Source organism: Mus caroli, chromosome 5 (genome assembly GCF_900094665.2).
Source record: "Mus caroli chromosome 5, CAROLI_EIJ_v1.1, whole genome shotgun sequence".
In the NCBI taxonomy this organism is placed as follows: domain Eukaryota; kingdom Metazoa; phylum Chordata; class Mammalia; order Rodentia; family Muridae; genus Mus; species Mus caroli.
The window spans coordinates 108796148-108822303 of NC_034574.1; the positions used below are offsets into that span (position 1 = coordinate 108796148).

Genomic DNA, 26156 nt, shown 5'->3' on the forward strand with positions numbered 1-26156 from the left:
ACTCACTCTGTAGACCAGGCTGGCCTCGAACTCAGAAATCCGCCCGCCTCTGCCTCCCAAGTGCTGACATTTTATCTTTTATTTTTATTTGCATCTTTCAGTGTGTGCAAGAGTGTCCAGGGGAGTATGGCATGCGCGAGAGATCAAAGGATGACTGGTGAGAACCGGATCTCTATTTCCTCCACGTGGGTCCTGAGGATCGAACTCAGTTCGTCAGCCTTGGCTGCAGACGCCTTTACAAGCTCAGCCACCTCACTGGCCCACATGTTAGTAGTTTTCAAACCTCCTCTGCTGCTCCCAGTGTGCATATGGATTGGATGCTCTAGGTGTATCTATCCGAGGAAGCCAAGCTGTAATCAGACAAGCATGCGGTTACAGTCTGTTTTTTAGTCTGAGCATACTCATAAATATCTATTCTGTGCCAAGGCCTGGGATAGAGAAAAGTAGAAGTCACTACAATTTGGTGGTTATAAAAAAATGGGCTTTAGAGCCAGGCCTTGGTGTCATAACCAAAATCCCAGCACCCAGGAGGTCGAGGCAGCCACATCTCGGAGTTAAAAAGGCCAGCTTGATCATGGAGTTCCAGGAGAGAGAAAAGTCTGTCTTCAAAACCATAAATAAATAAATAAATAAATAAGAACGAAAGAGCCCAGTTCAGATCCTAACCCAGCACTTATTGGTGTGTGACTCAGTTTCCCTCCCTTCTTTTTCTGTCTAAAAAAATCAGCCCCTCCCTCACCGCTACATCCAACTCCCACAAAATATCTATAGTCTCATAGGGTCAAGAAAAAGGTCATTGCCTTTCTCATGGTCCCTTCAAAAGCCTCCATTCGGACCCCAGGTGCCTCATTTCCTGGCGTTGCTGTCTTGATTTTTTTACACCTGTCTCTTTTGTGTGTGTGTAGGTGCACTGTGCACTTATGTGCAGGTGCCCGCAGAGACCAGAAAAGATCATCTGATCCCTTGGAACCGGAATTACAGGGAGTTGTGAGGGGTTTGAGGTGGGTGCTGGGAACCAAGGGAAGATCCCCTGGAAGAGTCGCTGAGCCATCTCCCCAGCTTTTGCGGTTGCGTTAGACAACACTATTTCGAGCTCGCTCTCTAGAATGCGTTTCACGGTTACATAATTTAGAAAAGCTATTCTTAGTTGTCTTAGAGTGCAGAGAACCTCACTCAGTGCTAGCAAATACTACACTCCTTCTCTGAGATTGCCCCTTCACAGGTCAGTTTACACCCTACCCCTGTGTGAATGCAAACAGCGCCGCCTCTTCACAAACACCTTCCCCCACATTGCTAACGAGGCTGGGCACTTTCCACACACTGACGGCCACTGGGCTTTCTCATTGAGAGAAGGGGGCGGTCTAGTGATCCTGGCTTAAATTTACTTGAACATATCTTTGTGGTGAGACCTCACGATCTTGCTGCGGCTCAACCCAGAGGTACAAGGCAGGCAGGCTGGAGTGGGTTCCGATTACTCCCCTGCCTCAGCTGTACCGCACAGCCTCCTGATTCCCCCCACGTAACCCCGGCGCCTACGTTAGGCGTGGGCGATGGCTCAGTTGAGTGCATTCCTGCAGAGGGCTGGAGTTTGTTTCCTAGCATCCTTATCTGAGGCGGGCAGTTCGGGCAGAGCTCCCCGCAGGAGCTTGGACTGAAATGGACAGCGCCGCAGGGGCCCCCATCTCTAAACACAGCATCCTACGAACCGCCAATTTCAAACTTCCCAGCCCAACCCCGCCCGGATTCCCTTGCCCTCTTCCTATTGGCCGCCAGTCAAAGGAAGAGACAATGTGATTGGCTTTTCCATTGCACTTCCTCTAGCCCTCAGAGATCTGGGCGGGTCCTGGTGGAGACCCCCGCTGTCCATCAGTAGATGGCGAGCGCTGATTGGGTGAGACACGGCCGAGACCTGCCCACGTCGTTTCCTTCAAACGCTGGGGCGGGAGACTCAGGGTGGAGCGGAGCGGGGTGAGTGTAAACCGGGGGTCTGCGGAGTGTGAGTCTAGGTTATGTGTGTGTGTGTTTGTGTGTGTGTGGCTGTTGGGGGATTGGAGAGGCTCTGGAGGGGAGTCCCCTTTCCCAGGTCTCCTCGGTCGACCCCGTCCATACAGAGCCCATTTTCCCACCCAAGGCCTCAGGATAGCGTGGGGGGGGGGTGCTCCTGAGGGTCTGCTGCGGCTACAGCAGGGGTGTGCTGGGGGTAGCCCAGGGTTTGTGGGTGCAGCCCTGGGGGCGGGGCAATGGGTTCAACCCTGTGGTTCGTCCTTGGGGGTGTCCTGGGGGAAGCCTGGGGTCTGGGGCAGGGGTTGTTGTTGGTGGTGTCTCTGGGTGTGCTGCCGGAGGACCTCAGGGCTCCTTAAAGAGGACCGAATCCCCTGTAGACCAGTCTCTGTCCCCTGTAAGCTTTACCTGCATTCTTGCCCATGGCGCTTCCCATTTTCTGTGTGATCTTATCTCCCTCACTTAACCTCTCTGTTCCAGGGTCTTCGTCGTTCTATTCCCTGCCTAACCCAGCGCCTCTTTCTTGTGTCTTTCTCTCTCTCTAGCCTTTCTGGTCAGTCAGGCGACCGATCTTCCTCAGGATCATTGACCTCTGTACCCTCCAGGGGCAGAGAACCTTCCTTTCCCTGGGATAATCCTCAAGGCTCACTGATCAAACCCTTTAGGCTTGGTTCACAGGTTAGGTCTATGTAACTATGAGACATCAGATATTTGTGTTCGTCAGGGTTTTCTAGGGGAAAAGAGCTGGTAGAACGAAAAAGTGGAGATTTATTAGCATGGCTTACAGGCTGCAGTCTGCTAGTCCACCAATGGCTGGTAGTTCTTTTGGAAATGATTTATTTCCATCCCTATGTGTATGAGTACTTTTGGCCTTCCTGTGTCTGTGCCTCATGTGCCCTGGAGGCTGGTCGCGACCTCCTCATCCTGATCTCTTTAGGGAGACACGACTCTGCCAAGCCCTTCCTGCCTTCAATGTCAGTACCCGCTTGACTTTCCCCAGTGTTCCTTCGGCGTTGGCGGAGAGATGTTGAAGTTCAAGTATGGCGTGCGGAACCCGCCAGAGGCCAGTGCCTCTGAGCCCATTGCCAGTCGAGCCTCCAGGCTAAATCTCTTCTTCCAGGTAAGCAGCTGCCAGCCAGCGATGCACACCCGTGTCTGCTGTGGTAGCCGTCTTTGGTTGTATTATGGACAGAGACTAGTATTCTTAGGGTAATCCTGTTTGTTCTTTTACATGTCCTGCCTGAGCTGGACTAAGGTGCCACTGTGCTGATGGTTACGTGGCTGGACGTGCCCCAGGGGAGTCCCCTCATTTCTCATACTCCAAACTATTTAAAAAAAAAAGATTTATTTATTTATTATTATTTGTAAGTACATTGTAACTGACTTAAGACACACCAGAAGAGGGCATCAGATCTCATTACAGGTGGTTGCTGAGATTTGAACTTAGGACCTCTGGAAGAGCAGTCAGTGCTCTTACCTGCTGAGCCATCTTGCCAGCCCATATTCCACACTTTTAAACTTTTGTTTCTTTCAATGAAAGAAACCAAAATTGTCTGTGTGCATCTGTCTTGTGTCTGGGTACCCAGAGAGGCTAGAAACTAGCTTTGGATCCTTTGGATGTGGGAGCTGGTATTACAGGTGTTTATGAGCTGCCTGTGTGGGCCTTGGGATCCAGACTGTGGTCCCCTGAGCCATCTCTTCAGCCCCAGTGTAGAATAATCTAATTTATAATCTGATTCCATACAAGGGATATCTGTTCTCTCTCTTTTTTTCATTTCGAGACAAGTTTTTTTCTATTACGTAGCTCTGGCTGACCTAGCACTCAATATGTAGACCAGGTTGGCCTTCAAATCACAGAGCTCCACCTGTGGCTGCCTCCCAAGTCCTGGGGCTAAAGGCTTGGGCCAGCTTCCGCCTGCTTCCGTACCTGGCAGCTCTCTTGCTCTTTAGATTAAACACCACGCCTACATTCCTCAATCCGGGCCTAACAGTTTCATCTTCTGTAAGGACCAATGTCATGCAAGTATTTCCAGACAGTTTTCTAGTTCGGTTCTACTCTGACTTGCCTTCACGATGGATTCTAATTTGTATACTGAAATTAACCCTTCCCCGCCCAACTTGCTTTTGGTCATGATATTCATCACAGCTGTAGAAAACCAGCCAGGACATTTCCCTTCCATCCCTCTTTAATGTGGAGTGGCCTTAGTTGGTTTTATATTGTGATAACAACACGCCTGAGGGTGTGTGCTTTTATAAACAAAAGAGGTTTCCATAGGTGACAGTTCTGTTCTCTCAAGTACACCAATGGCTTCTACTTGGCTCTGCTCCGGGACTGGTTACAGTGTTGCCACACTGGCTAGGGGAAAATGCCCAGAGATCACGTGGGCCAGATAGGAAGTAAAAGACCAGACCTTTTTAACACCCCGGCTCTCAGCTCCTGAGGTTAAAAAAAGCATTTTGTTTCTTGAAGACCAGGTTATAATCCCCTATGATGTCTCACCCCCACCTTTTAAAGCGGCCACAGCTTTGACACTGGGGTCCAAGCTTGCAGCACGTGGACCCCAGGAGGATAAACCACATGCAGATGGTAGCAATGGGTGCCTCCTGCAAGAGGAGATGGGTTGTGACAAAGTATCCAGGTACACCTCACTGTGCCAGCCGAGCCTGCTGTGCTGCTCCCATGCAGGGCTGTCACCCTGCAGGTCGGATGCAGTGGCTGGCTTGTCTTCTGCTGCTGTGTGTCCTTTAGACTGGGTCTCAGTCGCTGTGTCTCTCTCCTACTCAGGACTTGTATTTTGGGACTTGGCAGACTTCCAGAGCCCCAGAAATCTCACAAATCACCAGGCTTTGCCAGTTTTTTTATTTTGCCAAGCAAGGATGTAGAAAGCAAATGAGAGGGGGAAAAAAAGCTATTAACTTTCTGGTCTTTTCATTTCCGAAAGAAAGGGCATTTTAAGAACTATGGAGAGCTGAGGCTTTTGAGTGTGCTATGGGGTGCTCTGAGCCTAAGCTTCCTTGAGTCTCTGGGACCTCCCCCTCCCCCCCTTGTCTACTTGGGTTAACTCTCAGGTGAACAGAGAAGGAGATGCGAGGCTCATCTTCCAGCGTTCGAGGCAACCAAAGGGGCAGGCTCCGAGGTTCCCAAGCTTGACTGAGCCTTGCGGGGAATTTGTTAAAATCGGGTTTAAGCTGCGACCCAGAAGAGTTTAATTCAGGAGGTTGGTAATGGGGCCAGAGAATCTGTTCTTTTGTGCTTCTCTAGTGATTCACACGCAGCTGCTCTTTTATGCTGCCCAGTGTTGTGTAACAAGCCCTTGCTGAGACTTAAAGGAGCAGTGGCTTCTCTTCCCAGGACTCTGCAGATGGAGCCCAGCAGGCTCTGAAGCACACACCTTTAATCCCAGCTCTTGGGAGGCAGAGGCAGGTGGATCTCTGTGAGTTGAAGGCCAGCCTGGTTTATAGAGCAAGTTCTAGGACAGTCAGGGCTACAAAAAAAAAAAAAAACAACAACAACAACAACAAAAAAAAACCAAAAAAAACAAAACAAAAACAAAAAACCCAGAGTCCCTGTCCCAAAAAAGCAAACAAACCCACCCCGCAGGTTGGTTGGTCTGTAGTGGGTGGCTCTGCCCCATCCTGTGGGCTCAGCTGGGGTTACTGGGTCTATAGTCTGCAGAAATTACACTTGGGGCAGTAGAGTATAGGCGCTGACTGCTCACCTAGGCACCCTGTTTATTTAAATTTCTTATTTTTTTGTGTGCTCACGTGCTTGTGTGACTGTGGGTGTGACTTGGGCATGGTGCATGTGTGCATGTTTGAATGTGCATGTGTGGTTGTGCCATGGTACCTGTGGTTATCAGGTGGTGGCTTTCAGCAGTCTGCCATCCTCCCACCGCATTTTGAGGCAGGGTCTCTCTTGTTTTTGTCCACGATATCTTCCTGGACGACTGGCCTAAAGACTTTCAGAGATTTCCCAGCCTCCACCTCTCATTTTGAATTACAGATATGCCCCCACATCTGGCCCTTTCTGTGGGTCCCAGGCATCAAACCCAGGCCATGGGACTTCTCTGCAAGTGCTGGGCCAGCACTTTTTCCAGCTGAGCTGTTCCCAAGCCCGGCTGGCCGGGGTGCCTGCCATGCTTTTATTTATTTAATCATTTCCTAGGCTACCTGGGGGCTCTTTTTCCTTTTCCTTTTCTTTACAAATAATAAAAGATTTTCCATTCTGTGGGTCATCAGTGGCAGCTATTCATCTTCGCCACTGCAGTACCCAGTGGGCCCCGAGCGATATGTAAATGAGTGGGTGTGGCTGGGTTCCGACAGAACTGATTATAATTCAGGCAGCAGTGGGCCTTGTTTGGCTCAGGGACTGCAGTATGTCAAACCCTTAACATGGCCTAACCTTCTGTGCATGGCAGCTGCCTTCCCATGAAGGCTGTTCGGCTCTACCCTGAGCCAGCACAGTGCCATTTGGGTTTCTCTCTGCCGTTTAAAGAGAGTATCAAGGATGGCATCTGTGCTTGGAGATGGGCATGTGAGAAAGAGTCTGCCACTCTTTTGAACTCACAATCCTCCTGCCTCAGCCTCCCATGTGCTAGGGTTATAAGTATGTATCACCAAGCCTGGCTGCACTGAAATTGTGTGTGTGTGTGTGGCAGCTGTAACAATGGCTCTATTTCCTTGGTTGATGTCTACTGTAATCTTGAGACAGGATTGCTTGCTCACTGAGGGTCATCAGTTCAGCTAGATGAACTGGACAGTGAACTTCAGGAATCCACATCCCACCCCATCCCCCATTGTCGGGGTGACGGACACTTGCAGCTTTGCCTAGATATTTTCCGGGGCTTTTGAGGATCCGAACTCAGGTCCTTATTCTCGTGTGATGAGCAGTTTTCCCCAGCCCCTGAAGTCATAAAAATCTACTTTCTGTGCCTCCCTCCTCTAGCTGTTTTTACAGAGATTTTGCCCACAGTCTACTGTCTCACGTGGGAATCGTTGCTGTAAACTTGGCTTCCCAACTCAGGTCTTGAGAGGCTGGACGTTGGGGCATAAGTGGATCAGGCTGGCCAGACAGAAGACAGGAAGTCAAGTCTGCAGTGACCTTTGGCACTCGCCAAGCGGGGGACCTCAGCTCTAGTTATGTCTTGATCTAGCCAAACAGAGGGCAGTAATATTGCCAGAACGGCTAGAGTTTCAGGAAAAGAGAGACATTCTGGTGTGTGTGTGTAAAATCTACTGATTTAAAAATATTGGCAGATAATTCAAATTATTTTAAATGCTTCCAGCCAAACAAAACATGTTTGTGGGCTAGACACAGTCTGCCAATCTGTAACCGATCCCTCAGATCATGAATACATTCGGCTTCATGGTAGGCATCCATTCCTACTTCTTGACATGAATTAAAGAGGCTCAAGTTGTATCAGCTGCCCTCCAGCCACACAGGGAAGGAATGTCAGTTACAGTTTCCCATAGTGGATATGGTGCCACCTTTGAACTCGTAGGGTCCACAGTTCCAAAGGTTCCAGCAAAGCTCAGGCTCAACAAAGGAGCAACCTGTTTCCAGGGACGGTGCTGTCGGGGTGATTTTTACTCCTCCAGATCCAGGTGAATAATCACCAGCAACAGAGCCATGCAGATAATCACTTAACAGCCCCAGGATCGGTGCCAGCGTGCCGGAAGCAGTTAAACTGAGTCGGTTGCTTGTGATTTACTCTGTGTGGACATTATTGATCAGAGCTTTTCATTATTGACAGAATCCCCATCTGCTGTTTGCCATTTTTTTAGGGGAAACCGCCCCTCATGACTCAACAGCAGATGTCTGCTCTTTCCCGGGAAGGGATGCTAGACGCCCTCTTCGCTCTCTTTGAAGAGTGCAGCCAGCCCGCCCTGATGAAGATGAAGCACGTGAGCAGCTTTGTCTGGAAGTGTAAGTCTGGGCCAACCCTCCCCAGAGAGCAGCTGTTCTCAACCTGTGGGTCTCCATCCCTTTGGGGGGTCGGACGGCCCTTTTCAAGGGCTGCGTATCAGATATCCTACTTGTCAGATACTTACGGTTCATAACAGTATTGAGATGACAGCTATGAAGTAGCAGTGAAACGATTTTGTGGTTGCGGGGGTCACCATAACGTGAGGAACTGTGTTAAAGGGCCCACAGCATTAGGAAGGTTGAGAACTACTGCTGTAGAGAAAGACAGGATGCTGGAGGTGAAAAGTGGAAAGCATTGGTTGTAGTTCCAGAAACCCCATGGTCTGCATAAGACTGACCCAGGGGGCCTGCACAGATTGTGCGGCTGTAGTCTGGAGGCCAGAATTAAGTGGCACTCCAAGTGACAGAAACTCAGTCAAAAAAGGAAACATGCTAACTCATGAGACAAATCCAAGGATGCTTCAGGCATGGCTGGTTCCAGGAACTCAAAAATGATGGAGATGCTGTCCTCCGACTCTGTCCCTACACTCTGAGCTCACCGGTCCTGCAAGGCAGAACAGGCTCAGTGCTGAGGCACCGGTGTGTTTAAATTCAGGATAATTTGTTTCTGTTGCTTAATTTTAAAATCATGGAAATGGATGAATACAGTAATGGTTCGGAATCTGGTGTCTCCTCCTCCCTCTCCTTCTTCCTCTTTTCCTCCCTCCCTCCTTCCTTTCCTTCTCCTCCTCCTTCTCCTCCCTCCTCTCTTCTCTCCTTCCTCTTCCTCCCCCCCTCTCTTCTCCTTTCTTTCCTTCCTCTCCTCCTTCTCCTCCCCCTCTTCCTTTCTCTGCCTCCTTCATGGTAAGCGTTGCCAATGAACTACATCCCTAGCTGAGTGATTTGTTTTATTTATGCTACTAATGTTGTAAGATGTAACTCTTGGTTTTTCTAAAATGGAGAAGCAACTGGTGACAGCAAAGTGACCCAGGGCCTGTGAATGTCATGGGTCTACTGACTTTGTCTGCCAACTTAGTATTCCTGATTTTTTGCTTGACTCCAATGTGGTGGGGCGGTCGGATGCTGGTGCCATATATTCTCATATTTTCCGCTACCGTTTTCAGCCAACGGGTGTTCCTCTCCAGCATCTCTTGGAGAAACACTGAAAGACTTTTTGGGTTGTCACGGCTAAGGGGCATGGGAGGGTGTTACTGGGTGAGCCGGGGTCCTCTTGCCAAGCATCCAAAGCACACAGGACCATTTAATGAGTCATGCCAGATTTGAGAAACTGTCTGGTCTAAGATGAGCATCTAACCAAGCCTTCCAAACTGTCTGAGGCCGAAAAGGGTAGTTTTGTATCCCTTCTTCCTGAGTCTGTGGTTTGGTTACATTCAGCTGGGGATTCCTCTGCTCAGTGACACAGGCTGAGATCACGAGCTCCAGGCTCTCTTAAGCTGGAATGTTCTAGATGGTTTGCTCAGCATCTGTAGCTCTGGCTAGATTTTTCAGTCTGTCAGTCTGTCTCTCTGTCTGTCTGTCTCTCATGGAGATCAGGATCTTGCACTGTCTGTGGTTCCTCTATGTGAGGGGCCAGGAAACTGTAAACTTGTAGGTATAAGCAAAGCTTTACCGGGACCAGCCACACCCGAGTGTTTTGGCCACACATTAGAATACTCAGAAAAGAGATCATGTGACACATTCCCCCCCAGCCTAAACTGTTTCCCACCTGAGCGATATGAGCTGTAGCTCAGAAGACAGATGTCCCTCCTCAGTGGCCTAGGAGTGTCCAAGAGTGCTGAAGTGGGGGCTATTTATTGAGCCTGGAAGACCTCTGGCTGTTGTCAGTCAGCTTTCTGTTACTGTAACAAAACCCCCAGGATAGGTGCCAGGTGCAGAAGAGGAAAGGTTAGTCTTGCCCCCTTGGGGATTTCAGTCTATGGTTGGTTGCTTTGGGGCCTGTGACTGGGCAAGGAATCATGGCAAGAGGGTGTGGTGTCTACCTCAGTGCTAGGAATGAGCAGGAGAGGAGTCAGGGTCTCACTAGCCCTTTACAGAGGCTCACGCACTCTTGGGAACTTCCCACGGGGCCTCCCTCTTGCTGGGAGGTAGGCTTGTGCTGCCTGTGTGACTGTGTGGTCTCCATCCACCAGGGGTTGGGAGAGTACAGTCAGAGAAGCACCACAGAAACTTTCCTCTGGGAGGTTCAGTGCCTCTGTAGTATGGTGCCAGGGCTCGACCTTTAGCACATGGGCCTCTGCATTCTGCATGTAAGGAGTCTGCACAGGAAGCAGAAACGAGTTTGTGTCCGAGATTGGATACCACCTCCTGCCTGCCCAGTTAGATGTGCTAGCTTAGATGTGTTTGCTTTTTTGAGATAGGATTTCACTGTGTAGCCCTGGCTGGCCTGGAACTCACTAAGTAGACCAGGCTGGTCTTGAACTCACAGAGATCCATCTGCCTCTTGCCTGCCTCGTGCTGGGATTAAGCAGGTGTATCACCCAGCCCGGTGCTAGGTGGTTTGTTTTACACAGTCCCATGGAAGGTTCTGATTGGTTCTGCTGAGTCACTCACAGGAGGACATTCTGATCAGCCGCCTCTGAATTGACAAAGGAGTCAGAGCATTGATCACCAGGGCCGCCTAGAGCGGACTAAGCAGCGGTCTGTCTCTCAGAGGCCCCAGGGGTGCTGAGGAACCAGAACTGTTGCATCCCTTTTCTTCGCCACCGCCACCGTTGTGACAGAATAGCTGACAGAAGCAGGCTGAGAACAGGGCTTTGTTTTGGCTCACGGTTTGAGAGAGCTCGTGGCAGAGAAGGACAGCGGCAGAGGGATGTGTCAGCCCCCTTGATACCGAGTGCTGACCAGGAAGCCAAGAGCTTGCGCAGGGAGAGGCAGCGATGAACCCCAAGGCTCAACCTCTAGCCACCCTGTCTTCACCTCCTGAACGTTCCACAGCCTGTCCAAACAGTGCCACCAGCTGGGGACCAAATGTTCAAGCACAGGAGCCCGTGGGGGCCATTTCCCTCCAAACCGTCAGCAAGGGCTTCTCTTGCTTATTTGCACCTGGTTTGCTTTCAGTTCCCTCGTCTATGAAAAGAGGACGTGTGTAGCTAACGGTGCCCAGGATGAATTAGTAGAGCGCTTCATGATGGCGAAGGATTATCCTCGTGGGGTTAATTAAGAAAGGGAGACTCACTGTGACTACATCACATCCTGTAGGGAGACCCGCCAACTGTGATCATACCATTTCTGGAAGGGAGACCCGCCCACCATGATTGTACCCTTTCCTGTTAGGGGGACCTGCCCACAATGGTTACGTCACTTCCTGGGCTTGGATCCTGGACCAATAAAAAGGAGAAGGTTTACTGCTCCCTGGTGTTTCAGTGTGGGTGCCCTGTGACCAGCTGCTGGGGGGGGCTCCTGCTGTCTTGATCCCCCCCCCCATCCCCAGTGATGGACTGCACTCTGGGCCTGTGTGCCGACATGGGCCCACTCTCCCCTAGTTGTTTCCAGGGTGTTTCATCACAGCAACAGAAGAGTTCCCAGGGCAACCAAGGCTTGTCAACTGACAATACGTGTTAACCACAAGCATCACCCATGATTAATCAATACAGAGTGCATCTTTAAAACGTCCTTGAGGTATTTACTCAGCATCCTGCATGTGTTTAAATATGCCTCCATCTTCTGAATATGTAAATCATCAAGTAGGCGGCGGGAGGGGGCAGCACTTGGAGGGCTGCTCTCCAGCCCCCTTGTCAGGTTTGAGACCCCAGGGATGCTTCCAGCCAGTTAGTCATAGGAAGGAGGCTGTGTGTAATCAGGTCCCGTGCCTGTGGAGTGGAGCTCTTCTGGGAGACTCGCTCACACTTTATCAAGAGGCTTCCTGGAGAGGACCCCGAAGAGCTCATGACTGGAATCCAGCGATTGCGACGCTGCGATCTCCACTTCCCCAATCCCGCTCCACCCCGACCTGCTTTGAGTTGTGTTTGGGGATGTGGGCTTTGCTTTTCCGAGAGGAAGAGGGTCTATCAGCTGCCACTGCCCACGCACGTTTGTGGGAGTGGAGGATTCCTCTGAGCTGCCAGAGGAAATGGACAAGGACGACTTTGAAGTGGTGCCTCCCACAGATGTGCCCCTGTCCTTGAGCCCGCGGAGGGCAGGCGGTGAGCATCTGGGAACGGAGGAGTAACTATTCTCTTCACCAATGGCGGCCCTGCCTTGACTGACTATGGGCACACGTTCTGCTTGTGGCATTTGATGATTTTGTGGTTGTGTGGCCATCACAGGATCCGTACACAAACCAGGTGGCATAGGCCAGTCACTTTACTTAGCTGCTATCCCCCCCCCCCCCCCACACACACACACTGAAATGAGGTCTTATTATCTAGTCCTGGCTGTCCTGGAACTCATTATTTAGATAAGGCTGGCCTTGAATTCAGAGATCCACCTGCCTCGGCACTTCCCAAGTGCTCGGATTACAGATGTGTACCACGCCTTGCCTATGGATTCTCTCTCTTCTCTCTCGGGGCTGGAGAGATGGCGCAGAAGTGACAAGCATTTGCTTCTATTAGAGAGGACCTGGGTTTGGTTCCCAACTTCCTCACGACAGCTTACAACTTCTGTAACTCCAGTTAAGGGGACCTGGTACACGCTTGTATAAAACACATGCTTATGTAATTTATATAATACCTTAAATTTTAAGTGACACACACATATGTATACATATATGTATATATGAGAGCTACTGTGGTATTTCAACACCTGATTATCTATCTATTCATTTATTTATTAAAGAGTTATTTTTCTGGGTGTGGTGACACATGTCTCAAAAAAAAAAAACCAACCAAAACCAAAACACAGTTTATTTTTACATAAAGCATGTGACATGTTTGCCACTTATTTTGTTTCTTTAGTTTTTAAAGGATTTGATGTGTACATTTGTGTATGGGTATCTGTATGTGCACCCCCCAGGCTTGAGCTCAGGTCAGCCTGTCACCTCATCCTCTGTTAACCTATCATGACACTCATGGAGCTGACACTTGTCAGGTACCTGATACACAGCAGCCGGCGTTTCAGACAGTCCAGACACAAGGATGCAGCTGAGCATCATACCTCAGTGCTCAGAGACAACAGACAACGATGTGAGAGCGGTCCAACAAGGAGCTGACCCGCCTCCGTCCCTGAGGCCATCCTGCCCTACATGTTCCAAGACAGATTTATGACAGCGCTGTTCTAAAGAAACCTACTGTGCTGCAGGCCCCGAGAGGGCATCCCATGCACAGTTATACCTGCTCACCGCCAAACAGTGGCAATAAGTAACTACCCTGCTGTTTACGTGCTCGCCATCTGAGCATAGGACTACTCTTTAGACAGAGAGTGTGCCTGTCCCCGCCCGCAGCAGCCTCAGACTCGTCTCTGAAGTCAGGAGGCTGCCCTGATAGGATTCCGACCGTGGATAGGACAGAGAAAGCATAAATGCCCAACGAGACAGGAGAGCTTGTTACCCAGACCTAACTCTTACACAGTAGACGTAAGCTGGTGTCGGGCTGGCAAGATGGCTCAGCAGTCAAGAGGACCTGAGTTCAGTTCCCAGCACCCACACGGAGACTCACAACCACGTGTAGCTTCCAGTTCGAGGTGATCCAACATCGTCTTCTGGCTTCCAAGGGCTCTGCATGCACATGATACATGCAGATAACACACACATGAGATAAATGATTTTTTTTTTTTTTTTTTGAGACAGGGCCTTTGTAGCCCTGGCTGACCTGAGGCTCCGGTTTCTGTGGGTTGATCCTTAGATTGTTTCCACGTTGGCGCTCATGGAGGCTTAGGGGCAGTCAGGTGTCTTCTGCATTTTTTCCTTTTCCATTCTCTTCGTGAGTCTCTTCATGTGCATCTCATCCCCAGTGTGTGTTCTGTGAAGGATGGAGTCCTAGTCTTTGGAAGGCTGGACGGAGTTTCAGGGAAGGAAGCTGTCAATTGACTCTACCTAGTTAGCTCTGGCTGCCCTCTCTCTCCCGCAGGCCTAGTCGGCTGTGTAATGAAACCACAAGCTGGGCTGGGTTTTTGTCATAGCGCCCCGTGTTGTTCGGTCTGCCTCAGTATTCAGTATGCACTGGGACCTGTAAGCACCAACCAAATGTTAGCAGAGTTGGCGCCTCCATATGGTTTTGGGGTCACAGAAGCGGCTGGTGTGGGGAGAGGTTGTGAAGGGCTCCCCACCCCATTTCTCTCTTTTAAAATAGCCAGGGCCTTGATTTTTAGCATCTCATCTGTTCTTAATAATGCAGAAAGCCTTTGGGGGAAAAGTTAAAGATTTGGAATGCTTCCCTGCAGTTCCGAAGGTGTCACAGTTTTCGCCCACAAAGCAGTTTGTCTGATGTGTGTGATTTAGATGCCTGCTTGTCCCCAGCGATGGGCCCTGGAGTTACTGAGTTGGGGCAACACTGTAAGCAGTTTTGGAGCTGAAAGGGAATGAAGAGAGATTGGCCCATGTACAGCCAAGGGAAAGTCAGGTTCAACTCAGAAATCTGCAAGCCAGTGCGTTTGGCTAATTGTAATTCAGCACTCAAACACTTGGCATGAAGAGAAGCCCAGAAAGGAACGGAGACAGAGGGCAGACTGGGCTCACCGTGGCGGTGCCCCTTGTGGGTCTCGGCATCCCACTGAGCCATCTCCACCATCCTACATCCACTTTTAAATCAGTGCCCACAGTAAATGCATATAGATCCACACACCACTCTAGCTTGGTCCCCAGGGCATCCAGGAGATTTTGGTGTGACTGGCCACCAGGAGACTGGAGGTCAGAGGATTGGGGTCATAGGTTATGGCACATGCCATCATGCATGGCCTTTTATGTGGGTGCTGGAGATTTGAACTCAGGTCCTCATTTGTAGAGCAAATGTTCTAATTCACAGAACCACCTCCCCAGGCCAGGCCTGGTCTTTTTAGCTTTCAGTGTGAATGGGATTCTTCCTGGTGAGCATGTGTGCCTGACAACCCCCCTGAGCAGATGTCAGGGCTCTCTGTTTGGGCCTCAGGGCTAACCCTGTACCTCTCTCAAACATGGCCACAACCTAAGCCCAGGAAAGAAATCGTCTAAAACCGCAGAAGGGCCAGTGGCACAGCTAGCTAGGACCGAATGGTCCTGAATCAGCAGCTCCACCGCTGATGGAAGAATGCTTCTGTTATTTTGTAACGCCCTTAGGGATGCCGCCAGCCAAGCTTGTTGGAACCCAGCACTGCCCTGCAGCCCGCAGCCCTCTGAGGAAGAAGGGAAGCAGGGCCGTGTGCTGCCTTCCTATTTTCTGAGTCTATAGGACTCAAATTCTAGCTACCATGGAAACCGCACTTTGGAATTTCTGGAGCCCTTAATTTTAACAGATAAAAACACTTTGGTGCCGATTTTATAATTGTTCACGATAGATGAGAAGTGACTGAAACGTCTTCTGAAGGGGAAGGAAGACAGAACACATTTCTCTTTTTCCCCCCTGACTCTTGCAAGATGTGTGCCTCTGAAGTGTATCTTTTCACTCTGGGTGTGACTCCTCCTGCCTCCCACAGATTCCGACACCATAGCCGAGTTGCGGGAGCTGCAGCCGTCGGCTAGAGACTTCGAAGTTCGAAGCCTTGTGGGCTGTGGTCACTTCGCTGAAGTGCAGGTGGTTAGAGAGAAGGCGACTGGGGACGTCTATGCCATGAAAATCATGAAGAAGAAGGCTTTGCTGGCCCAGGAACAGGTAGGAGGGTTCGAATCTCAGTGTACCAAGTGTCCATCATGGGGACAATAACCTGCTAATTTGATGTCTAGGATCCAGCGAGTTGTTAACGATGAGTGCATGAGCCAGAAAGGCCTCTCCTGTCTTTAGCTCCTCCTCCACCTGATGCTGATGAATTCTGAAGCCTCAGAAATTCCCATCAATTCCTTTGTCATGACTCTGAGGCTGCATTTTATTTTAGAGCCAAGTTGGACTTTTAAACTAAAACTGGTGACTTTAACATGACCCCCTCAGGACTGTAAGCTTGGGTCGTAGGGACGCGCCTCAAGACGGGGTCAGTCGGGCAGTAGCCACACCCATGCATGCTTAGGTGTTGCTATTGTGGGCACAGGCCTTTGCAGAAGTCCAAGTAAAATTGTGTTCCCTGGCTTGTGAGTCGCCTGTCTGCGGACAGGTTCCGACGTTATCCTTTTAGCTCTAGTTTTTCCTTCCTTTGAAGACAGGCTGCTCTCTCCAGACGTATTGATTCATTGGCTGTGTTTTCAAGAGACAGCTGTCAGCCTTGGAGTCCAGAGAGAAACCATGAATTACAAGCCTTCTAGTGCACACTGTGAGGCCGATAACGTGCCCAGCTCTGTGGGAAGCCCGCAGAAGGCACTGGAGTCCCCTGTGGCTGTTCCTCGCAGGGTTAAACCGCAGCCCCCAGAGGCGGAGAGGAACCGCAACTCTATAAAGCAGGCACTTGCCTGTTAAGCACCACAGAGTGGGAGAGAATTAGCAGCTTCATTAGCAGTGATGAAGGACGATGTCATGGGTGAGCCAAGGGCAGTCGGGAAAGTCCTTAGGGCAGGAGGGAATGGAGGCAGGGCAGAGAAGACATGGGAGCTGCCGGGTAGACACATGGCCAGGGTCACACCCTGGGGGTGTGAGGTCTGGGGTTCTGTTCAGGGTGTGTGTGTGTGTGTGTGTGTGTGTATCTATCTGTCTGTGCATCTCTGTGTGTGTCTGTGTGCATGTATGCATGTGTTCTGTGTGTGCATGTATGTGTAAGAGAGAGGGAGCGAGAGAGCAAGAGAGAGAGAGAGGGAGGGAGGGAGTGAGATAGAGGAGATGGGGAGGGGAGGGGAGAGACAGGAGTTTGGTGGCTGAGAATTAACTGAGAAATGTCAAAAAGACATTTGGACGGGCACTTGAGGGGAAATCTTTTTTTTTTTTTAAAGAATCATTTATTTATTATATGTAAGTACACTGTAGCTGTCTTCAGACACACCAGAAGAGGGCATCAGATTTCATTACAGATGGTTGTGAGCCACCATGTGGTTGCTGGGATTTGAACTCCGGATCTTCGGAAGAGCAGTCGGCGCTCTTAACCACTGAGCCATCTCGCCAGCCCTTGAGGGGAAATCTTAACAACTGTAGTTTTTTGTCTTGTTAAACTACGAGATGTAACATGTGCCACATCAGCCATTTTTACCGTAGGACTCAGTGGCCTTAAGAGCCCCCCTCCCCACCTCCCCTGCCACCCCCTTTACTGTCAACCAGTTCCGCCCATGACAGGTCCTGAGAGAAATCAACTTAGAGGGGAAGATGCTTTGCTTTGGCTTACGGTGTCAGAGTTTTTACTCCATGGGCAGCTTCCTGACTTCAGGCCTGCAGTGAGGCAATGCCATGGTAGAGAGCCTGTGGTCATGGAGAAGAGTTAAGGGATGGAGAGGAAGGAGGGTAGGGGAGTGGCCCTGGGACAAGATGGCCCTTTCCAGGGCAAGCCCATCAGTAACCTGCTCTCTTCAACTGTGCCCACCTCCTACAGCCCTACATGTCCCAGTAGCCCATACGTCATTGATACACGAATGAAATCACCCCTTGATGATGTCATAGTCTCTGTTAGCCAGTCCTTTCCCCAGGGCCCCCATCTCCGCAAGTCACCATGTCAGGAACTTTTGGGACACCAGCGTTTGGGGGAAATTTCAGATCCAAAGCATAATGCCCCAAAACAAAATCCCAAGATCCCTCCGCTTGCCAGAGTCCAAGCACGATGTTATCTTCTTGAATGACGCATGAGCAACATTGAAGTGAGGGGAAATGACTAGACACTACCTGGGATTAGGAGGCCAGGATGGGATGTGCCCACTCAGCTTCCCTACCCAGGGTAGCGCTGTCTGTCTTCCACACTCTCTCACTAAGTGCGCTCGGGCTCTGCATGATTCTGGGTCCTTGAGCACGAGGTTAGCCCAATCTTGTGGGGCTTGTGTTTGGTCAGGAACTAGTGCATGCAAGATGAAGCCAATCCAACCAATGTGCCACAGGTGGGCAGGCAACTGAGAGCCAAACAGATGCACTTTCCTCCAGGGAAAGGACCTCCAGCAACCATGGTGCGGAGGTGCGGGCCTGGGTCTTTAAAAACCCTATTCACGTAGGAGCTAACAAAACTAGCTATTGTTGGTAAATATGCCATCGATGGAGAGAGTCAATATAGTAAAGAAAGGCAGGCTCCCCAATGGAGTCACCGGTCACCATGAGGATTCGGAATTTAAGGATATGAAGAGAGAAGGGCAGCATGGGAAAACTGAAGGAGTTGTCAGAGAGGACATGGAGAAGTGGCGTCCTCATCACACGGGACAGGCCAGAGTGCTAGGACAGCCAGAAACGCTCCTCAGAGACCTGTTACTGTAAAAGAACCTTCAGGGGCCAGGCAGAGTCAAGTGAGGCCGGGACCTGTTCAGATCCAGCTCTTCCAACCAACCGCCGCCTTCCCTGTGTCAGCAAAAAAGATCAGCCCTCTAGCATGTTTGCTAAGCGGCTTAGCGCTGGGGTCTCCAGGGTGACACTGGGACTACGTGGACTAGCTACTTTAAAAAAAAAAATGCTTCAGAGCTCAGGATCTGGCTCGGAGGCCACAATGCTTGTCTTGCATGCGTGAGGTCCTGTATTTAGTCCGCTGCACCGACTGCATAAACTGGGCGTGGTAGCACATGGGTCAGCACTCAGGACATAAAGGCTCACGCAGAGGCCAGAGGAGGGTGGTGTCCTGCTCTGTCATGTCCCACCACCATCCCTTGAGTCAGGGTCTCTCACTGACTCTGGAGTGAGACTGGCACTCAGTCATCCTGCTCTCTCTCTCCTGTGGTGTTGGGGTTTGGAGCACCCGGCTGCGCCCAGCCTTTTTAGATTTACTTATTTATTTGCTATGTGGGCTAGGACACCAACTCAGGTCCCACCCCGCACATCTTGTGGTAGCCCAGCCTGCCTGGCTGCCACACCTGCTGGCCGCTCTCCTCACCCTGATCAGGCCGGGCACTGGCGGCACTCCTGCCTCGCTTACCTGGCCTGGACCCGAGGCACCTGTTAGAACCGTCTAGGAAGTGAAGGTACTCAAAAAAAGTGACCCGAGGAGAGACGTTAAGGACGCAACTGGGGGCTAACGTGAGGGCCCAGCAAAGCTGAGCCAAGTAGGTTAGTAGCAAAATTTCAGAGTGACAGGCTAAGCGATTTTTAATATCCAGAAAAATCAGTTTAGATTGAAAGGTGGGACAATGGCCATTTCTCCCTCATAGTTCCATCACAATTGTCTAAAGAGTTTCTCCCCCCCTCCCTCCCCACTCCAGGTTTCATTTTTCGAGGAGGAGAGGAACATATTATCTCGGAGCACAAGCCCTTGGATCCCCCAGTTACAGTACGCCTTTCAGGACAAAAATAACCTTTACCTGGTGAGTCTTCGCGGCTGTCCACGTGCAACATTCCCGAGGCTGCGATACTCAGATGCCATGGACCGAGAATGAGTCTTGCCTGTGTAGCCTATGATGTCTCTTTCTCATTCAGTCGATTTTCTAATCAAACGTCTCCGTTCCCTGTTCTAATGATTAAGAGCTGACCCACTTAGAAGAGGCCCACTGTACTCGGGCACAGAGCGAAGCAGCGAGAAGCCATTTAAGTGGGAATGGTCTCTAACTACCTTTAATAGAATCTTGCTTTAATTAAATTAATTAATTTAGTTCCCGAGACAGGGGCTCATTATTTAGATCTGGCCGGCCTGGAATTTGCTCTATAGCCCAAGCTGGCCTGGAACTCAGAGCATCAGTCACCTGCCTGTCCAGTGCTGGAATGAAAGGTGTTCTTGTCTTGCTTTAATTTTTAAAAGTGAAGGTAATAATGCGTGATTGATGTTAGAAAACGCAGCCTGTTCCCTCCTCACACGTGTGGAAGCTGGACTGGTTTATCTCCTAGAAGCAGAGAATAGGATGGCGGTTGCCTGGTTATCCGGGTGAAGAGAGGCAGGGAGGGATGGCTAATGGGTAGACCAGTTAGATTACCATGAGTGGATAGGGAAGAGGGATAAGTTTTGGCATCTTACAGTAGGGCAATTATCTCGAAATGATATGTATGCCTCACAATAGCAAGAAAGGGTTGAATGGTTCCAGGACGAAGCAGATGGTAAATGGTTAACGTGGTGAATTTGTTCATTGTTGTGATTTGATCATTGTACATTGTATATATTTATTGAAGTATCACACTGTACCCCATGGCTACGCACTAGTCGTTCAAGTATAAATTAAAAGCTAGTACCTCCAAATCCCACCCTCCGAATGCATATATTGGGCCAGGAGGGTGGCCCCACAGGTGGGCTGCTTGCTAAGAAGCCTGAAGACCTGAGTTCGATTCCTGGGACCCACCAGATGGAAAGATAACTGACTCTTGCAAGTTGTGTCCTCTGATGTGCGCATGCATACACACACACACACACACACACACACACACAGAGACATGTACTTTAATAAGTTTAAACATGTATCCACTGAGGATGTGCGAGGAGAGCCACCGTCCTCTGCTTTCTTTGCTTCTCTCTGGAGGACGCACACACTAGTGGAGGTGTCTGCTCTTTCTGACCTTACCCACGTCTTAGTAGGGGAGAAATCGAACACACTGCAGGATATGCAACCAAAGTGCTTTCTCTTCAAGTGTGGTGCACGCCTTTAACCCCAGCACTCAGGAGGCAGAGGCAGCCAGATCTCTGAGTTCCTGGCCAATCGGGGCCTCATAGTGGGACCCGTCTCAGACGTCGTTGACGTCATTATATACTGCCATTCTCCATCGTTTTGGGGGTCAGGCATCGAGGCTGGGACCTGGAGCATGCTAAGCACCTTGTTACTTACTGAGCTGCGACCCTGGCCTCCCGGGGAGCCCTTTGGACAGTGGCAGGGTTTTCTCTGATGCCCATATAGCGTAGCTTAAGGAATCCCAAAGCTCTTTTTGCAGGACCCTTTTTAGCTTCTTGGAAGATTAAGTTCTTCAATGTGAAACATATTCTAGACACAACATTTGTTCCTGGTTTGGCTTTTCGAGCAAGGCTTTCGTGTCACCTTGGGTGAGGATGAGGAGGTTCGTGGCAGGGAACAAGGAGCTATTTTTTGTTTTGAACAGCCACTGGCCATTTATTTTTTTAATGATGTTACCTCCTTTATTTCTGATCTGGAAGAATCAGTCTATTTATCTTAGTTCCGTATGAATTGAAGTCTCTCCCTGGCTCCACCCAGCCCTCTTTGGGATATGGTGGTTTGAGGTAAGGTCTTCTTAGGTCTCCAGGCGAACATGCAATGCAAGGATCCCCTAGCTGGGGTTGCAGGCATGCACCACCATGTGTAGATCATTGAGCTTTCTTGTGGGCATGTTTGTGTTCACATGTGTGTGTGTGTGTGTGTGTGTGTGTGTATGTGTGTATGCACGTGTGCACATATGCCAGATCATTCCCCATTGGATTTAGTTCTTATCTTATGTAGTCCTGGCCGTGGAGCTCTCTGAGTAGAGCAGGCTGGCCTTAAATTCGCAGAGAGCCACTTGGCTCTGCCTGCCGAGTGCTGACGTTAAAGGCACGCGCCACCACATCCGGCTCCATTGCGTTTTCAGGTTTCATCCTCACGAAGCCCGTTTGCTTCCTGTAAGATAGGATCTCTCCTTGGCCTGAAACTCGCCAACTTTAGGCTAGCTGGTTAAAAAAAAAAAAAATCCCATTTGCCGTGACATCCCATTCACCATGGCTCGCCATTTTTCTGGTGCACTGCAGAGATAGTACAGTTCATGCCTGTCTCTGGCCCCATCTATCAAGGCTAGGCTGCGACTCTGGCAGGTGGCCCGTGGAAGCAGCTCTTTGTTGATCTTACCACTAGCTTTTCTGTTCCATAAGCAAATTCACTAGAGGGAAACTAGTTAAAGGCCTACAGAGTCTCAGTCCGTCATGACAGGGAGGGGTGTGGTCAGGAAGGGCAGCTCTTCATGGCTGCCAGGGAGAGAGAGAGAGAGAGAGAGAACCTTTACCCCGGCCTGCCTCCTTGCTGGCTCTCATCAGGACCCTCGGTTTGTAGGATGCTGACGCTTACACTCAAGGTTGGTCTCTTCCCCGCTGTGCTTTAACTCTCCCGGAGAATGTCCTCAGGTACATCCACACTTTGTTGTGTGGTTTCCCAGGCACCTCCCTGTCCAATCAGATCAGCAGATATGTCTGATGATCTCACGAAAAGAGTGGAAGGGTGAATTTAGGGGGGCAGTTAGTGGCTTGAAGCCAGGCTCCTGGCTCCTGCCACCGTCTGACTTCCCGCTCCTGGTGCTATAATACAGTGGTATCCAGAACGGCTCCTGATAACAGCCTGCTTTGGTTGTGCTGTCTGAGGGGAGTTTTTCAGTCTTTCAGTCTTCAACACACACACCCGTGCAATTTTGTGGACAGTGTTTCCTTTTCATGTAGGAACGGGTTGGAAATGGCTTGTTTTGGAGGGCCACTGACCCCAGGACGTTTGCGGACACCGGCATCTGTCACCATCCTGAGTCAGGAGGGAGTTAATGAACACAGAGCCATTGTTTGTGCTAGTACCAAGTGACAGCTTATGATAGTTTTGACAACTAGACATGTGCTGTTTTGATCTCTTGGCTAGGATTATCTGAATTTCAAGGCGTGCCTCAAAAAATCATTAGGCATGTGTTTCCGTGTCTCCTCTCTGGAAGCCAGGGTTGAGGAGGCCGCTGCCATCAGGAAACTCGGAGTTTAAAAGGCCTGCGCTTGTTTTGTTGCCGTTCCTTGTTTGGACTTCCCAGAGACGTCCTTCTCAGCTTGCATTTTCTCACTGGTAGATAAGATAGTAGCTCCTCTTTTTTGGCCCCAGTTCAATTGCTTGAGCGTGCTACTCCCATTGGGGTTCTTTGGGGTTGAATGCCCTTGGGCTGTATTTCAGGAGAGCGCGCTCAGAGTCTTCTCCTTTTAAGGAGCCACAGTTTAATCGCGTGGCCTCGGTTCTCCAAGCCTCCGATTCAGGAGGTCTCACTGTGCTGCTGCCGCCGGTTCAGGCACGCGCGTCTCTGTGAAGTGTTGTCTTACTGTCACAGGCCCTGTGAGTTCTGATCATTGCTTCTTCCTTTGTCTTTGCAGTACCAGAGTGTGCACATCTGAAATCACTCCTGAGACTCAGGAACAGGGCGGTTTCTTTGTGCTGTGAGCCATGGGGCAGTCCATGGTCCTATGTTCCTTTCCTTTGCTCCCCCAAACCTGTCAGCGCCTTTCCTTAGCGCGTGTTCGGGGTTACTTGGTTGAGTACACTGCTTCTTGTCCACACTGTGAGTCTATGCTCTCCAAAGACTTTTTCTTCTTAAAAATGCCTGAATCAGGCTGGAACTCAGAGGTGCAGAGATAGAAGGTCTTCTCCCATCTCCTAGACAGACCTTCCTAATGCTGTGACCCTTTAACACAGTTCCCCATATTGTGGTGACCCCCAACCATAAAATTATTCCATCGCTACTCCATAAATGTAACTTTGCTACTGTTATGAATCATAATGTAAAAATATCTGATTTGCAGGATATCTGATATGTGACCCCCCCCCCCAGGTTGAGAACCGCTGTCCTAGAGGTTACCTTGACCTTTCAGACAATAGCATAAGGTCTCTCTCTGTCAAGGACGCTTTGCTTAGAGGATTCCAACCATCCGCCCCATTCCAGGGGTCAGAAGCACTGGGCAGAGTACAGTGTGATGCCCAGGGCTCTATTGCATCTTGTGTGGCACACATTGAGTGTGCAAGCTTTTCAGGGTGTCCTTCCTGAGAGGCAGCCTGCACAGCATCCCTCTGCTGATGCTCTGGTCCAGCAACCCTGAATAAAATTTGTCTTAGTCCCCTTACCAGAGCTAGAACAAAATCCGAGACAGGGCAGTCTGTGAGGAGAGATGCTTATGTGGCTCACGACCCTAACAGCATGTCACCAACATGCTGTGACCAGGCTGGGGCCTGGTCACAGTTTTCTTGCCTCATGATAACATGGTAAAGAGTGCCACGTGCTAAGATAGCATTTGAGTCTATGTCTCTCCTTAAAGAGCCACTAATGCTATCACTACACACACACACCCCACATCTTTACCTAACCTCCCAAAGGCCACACCGCCAAATAGCATCGTCATAGAAATTTGGGGTTAAATAGCCAATGTGTGGACATCTTTTATCCCTATGTGTGTGTATGTGGGCACACATTATGTATGCAGAGGTGTTCATGTGTGTGGAGGTCCAAGGGTGATGTTGGGAGCTTTCCCGATCACTCCACATTTTGTTCACTGGGGCAGTCTTTCACTGGAACCCAGAGTTTGACAGGCTGCCTTGTGGATCCCTTGCCTCTGCCTTCCAAACGCCGGAGTTACAGGAAGGGTCTGCCACGTCCATCCAGCATTTATACGGGTTACAGCGATCCAAACTTATGGTCCTCACTCGTCCAGCAAGCACTTTGCCCGCTGAGCCATCTCCGCAGCCCCATCATGTGAACCGGGTGTGTGAGAGTGTGTGTGTGTGCTGTGCCTATCATGACATGCTTGTAGAGGTCAGTTCTCTCTTTCCACCTTGTGGATTCCAGGGAGTGAACTCAGGGCGTGAGACTGGGTACCAAGTGCCCTTTCCTGATGAGCTAGCTCCCAACTCCAGCATGTGAACTTTTGAGGACTTGTCGAGACCACAACAATACTAGATAACTATGAATGTTCATCTCCGCCTCCCCGCCATGCACCCACACGCACACAGATGCGCGCACAAACACACACCTGCCCTTCATTTTGACTTTAGCACAACGAATGGAAACTGCCACTCTAGTCCTCGGAGTATAGACACAGAGCCCAACAGTGGGGCTTTGGCTCCTTCCAAACTGAACACATGTAAGCTCTGCCCTTTAATTAGCATTTGCAGCTGCCGCTGTAGAAGGGGTCTGTCTCTGTTGGCCAGAAAGTCTTTGCTTTGAAAGAGCGAGTCCTTCACAGCTCCAAGCCTCACTCGGCTGTCAGCTGCTGTGCAGTCCCCGCCATCAGCGGGGGCTGCCACATTGTTTAGGCCTATTTCACCCGAGGGCTCTTTTCTCCCATCTCATCTCCCCAGCCTTTGATCGCTGTGATTTGGTGACTTCCTCATTTGTGTGCCCCGTCCATGCCCATTCTCTGTGTAGACGTCTCTCCGGTCCTCGCAAGGGTGGATGGTGACCGTTTCCGTGCCAACAGGCCTGGTTATTTTCCAGCCCTTTCTTGTCCGAGATCTTGTCTTGATATTCAGAAAGACTCCGGGTAGTCACTGAAAACAAATGTGAGCAGAAGTGATGGCTGTGTTAGAGCCAAGGTCTGCTCAAGGGCAGGCTGCTGTGGAAACTCTGACTAGGACGGGATTAGGAAACGGAATTGGTTCTGCAGCCTCATCAATAATGGTCTCGGAGCAGTGCTGGGTGAGTGGCGTTGGATCCAGTCCTTAAAAATGCGTCTTCCAGGCCGGCGGGATGGCTCAACCTGAAAAGGTCCCGTGGTCCTCATGACCTGAGGTCGATCCCTGGGAGTCAAGGAAAGTGGGGAGGAGAGAACTGACTGCACAGTCTCCTCTGACCTCTGACCTGCCCCCCCCCCCCATGCCCCCAGTAATAACAAGTTAAGTAGTGAATAGTTTGGGAAGGTACATTTCTCAACTGGACTCAGGAGTCTGAGGCAGGAAGATTGTAAGTGTGAGGTCAAGAGTGGGACCCTGCCTCAGACAGTGCAGCTCGGTGAGCACCGATGCCTGCGTTCACTCGCTCTGCGAGCAGTTGGAATGAACAGGAGAAATATTTTCATACCCCGATGCTTCTTATTGCCCTTATAATAATCAGGAGTTCTCCATGCAGCCCTGGTCATCCCGGAACTCTCCTCTAGACCAGGCTGGTCTCAAACTTACTGAGATCCACCTGCCTCTGCCTCCCGAGGTCTGGGATCAGAGGCGTGTGCCACCTCTGCCCAGCAGTTATTTCAATTCTTTTGCATTCTGCTGAGTGCCATTTTTATAAAGACATAGGAATTTTTTTTAACCATTTCGATTCCTGATATTTAGGACACTAGCACATACTAGACTTTCAAATATCATGGATGAAAATGTCTTACTTAGCCGGGCGTGGTGGCGCACGCCTTTGATCCCAGCACTCGGGAGGCAGAGGCAGGCGGATTTCTGAGTTCGAGGCCAGCCTGGTCTACAAAGTGAGTTCCAGGACAGCCAGGGCTATACAGA

The 26156-nt window shown here is 50.2% G+C and overlaps 1 protein-coding gene across 1 annotated transcript in view; it reads left to right on the forward strand.

Annotated features, from left to right (window-relative positions):
• The first annotated feature begins 1945 nt into the window (after positions 1–1945).
• Positions 1946–26156, forward strand: part of Cit (citron rho-interacting serine/threonine kinase) — a 162268-nt gene continuing 138057 nt past the window's right edge. Inside the window, exons 1-5 of the mRNA XM_021161971.2 lie at positions 1946–1968; positions 2939–3121; positions 7786–7927; positions 15470–15645; positions 19230–19331. Coding sequence (XP_021017630.1) covers positions 3026–3121; positions 7786–7927; positions 15470–15645; positions 19230–19331 — 516 coding nt within the window. The 5' untranslated portion in view covers positions 1946–1968; positions 2939–3025. The remainder of the gene's footprint in view (positions 1969–2938; positions 3122–7785; positions 7928–15469; positions 15646–19229; positions 19332–26156) is intronic.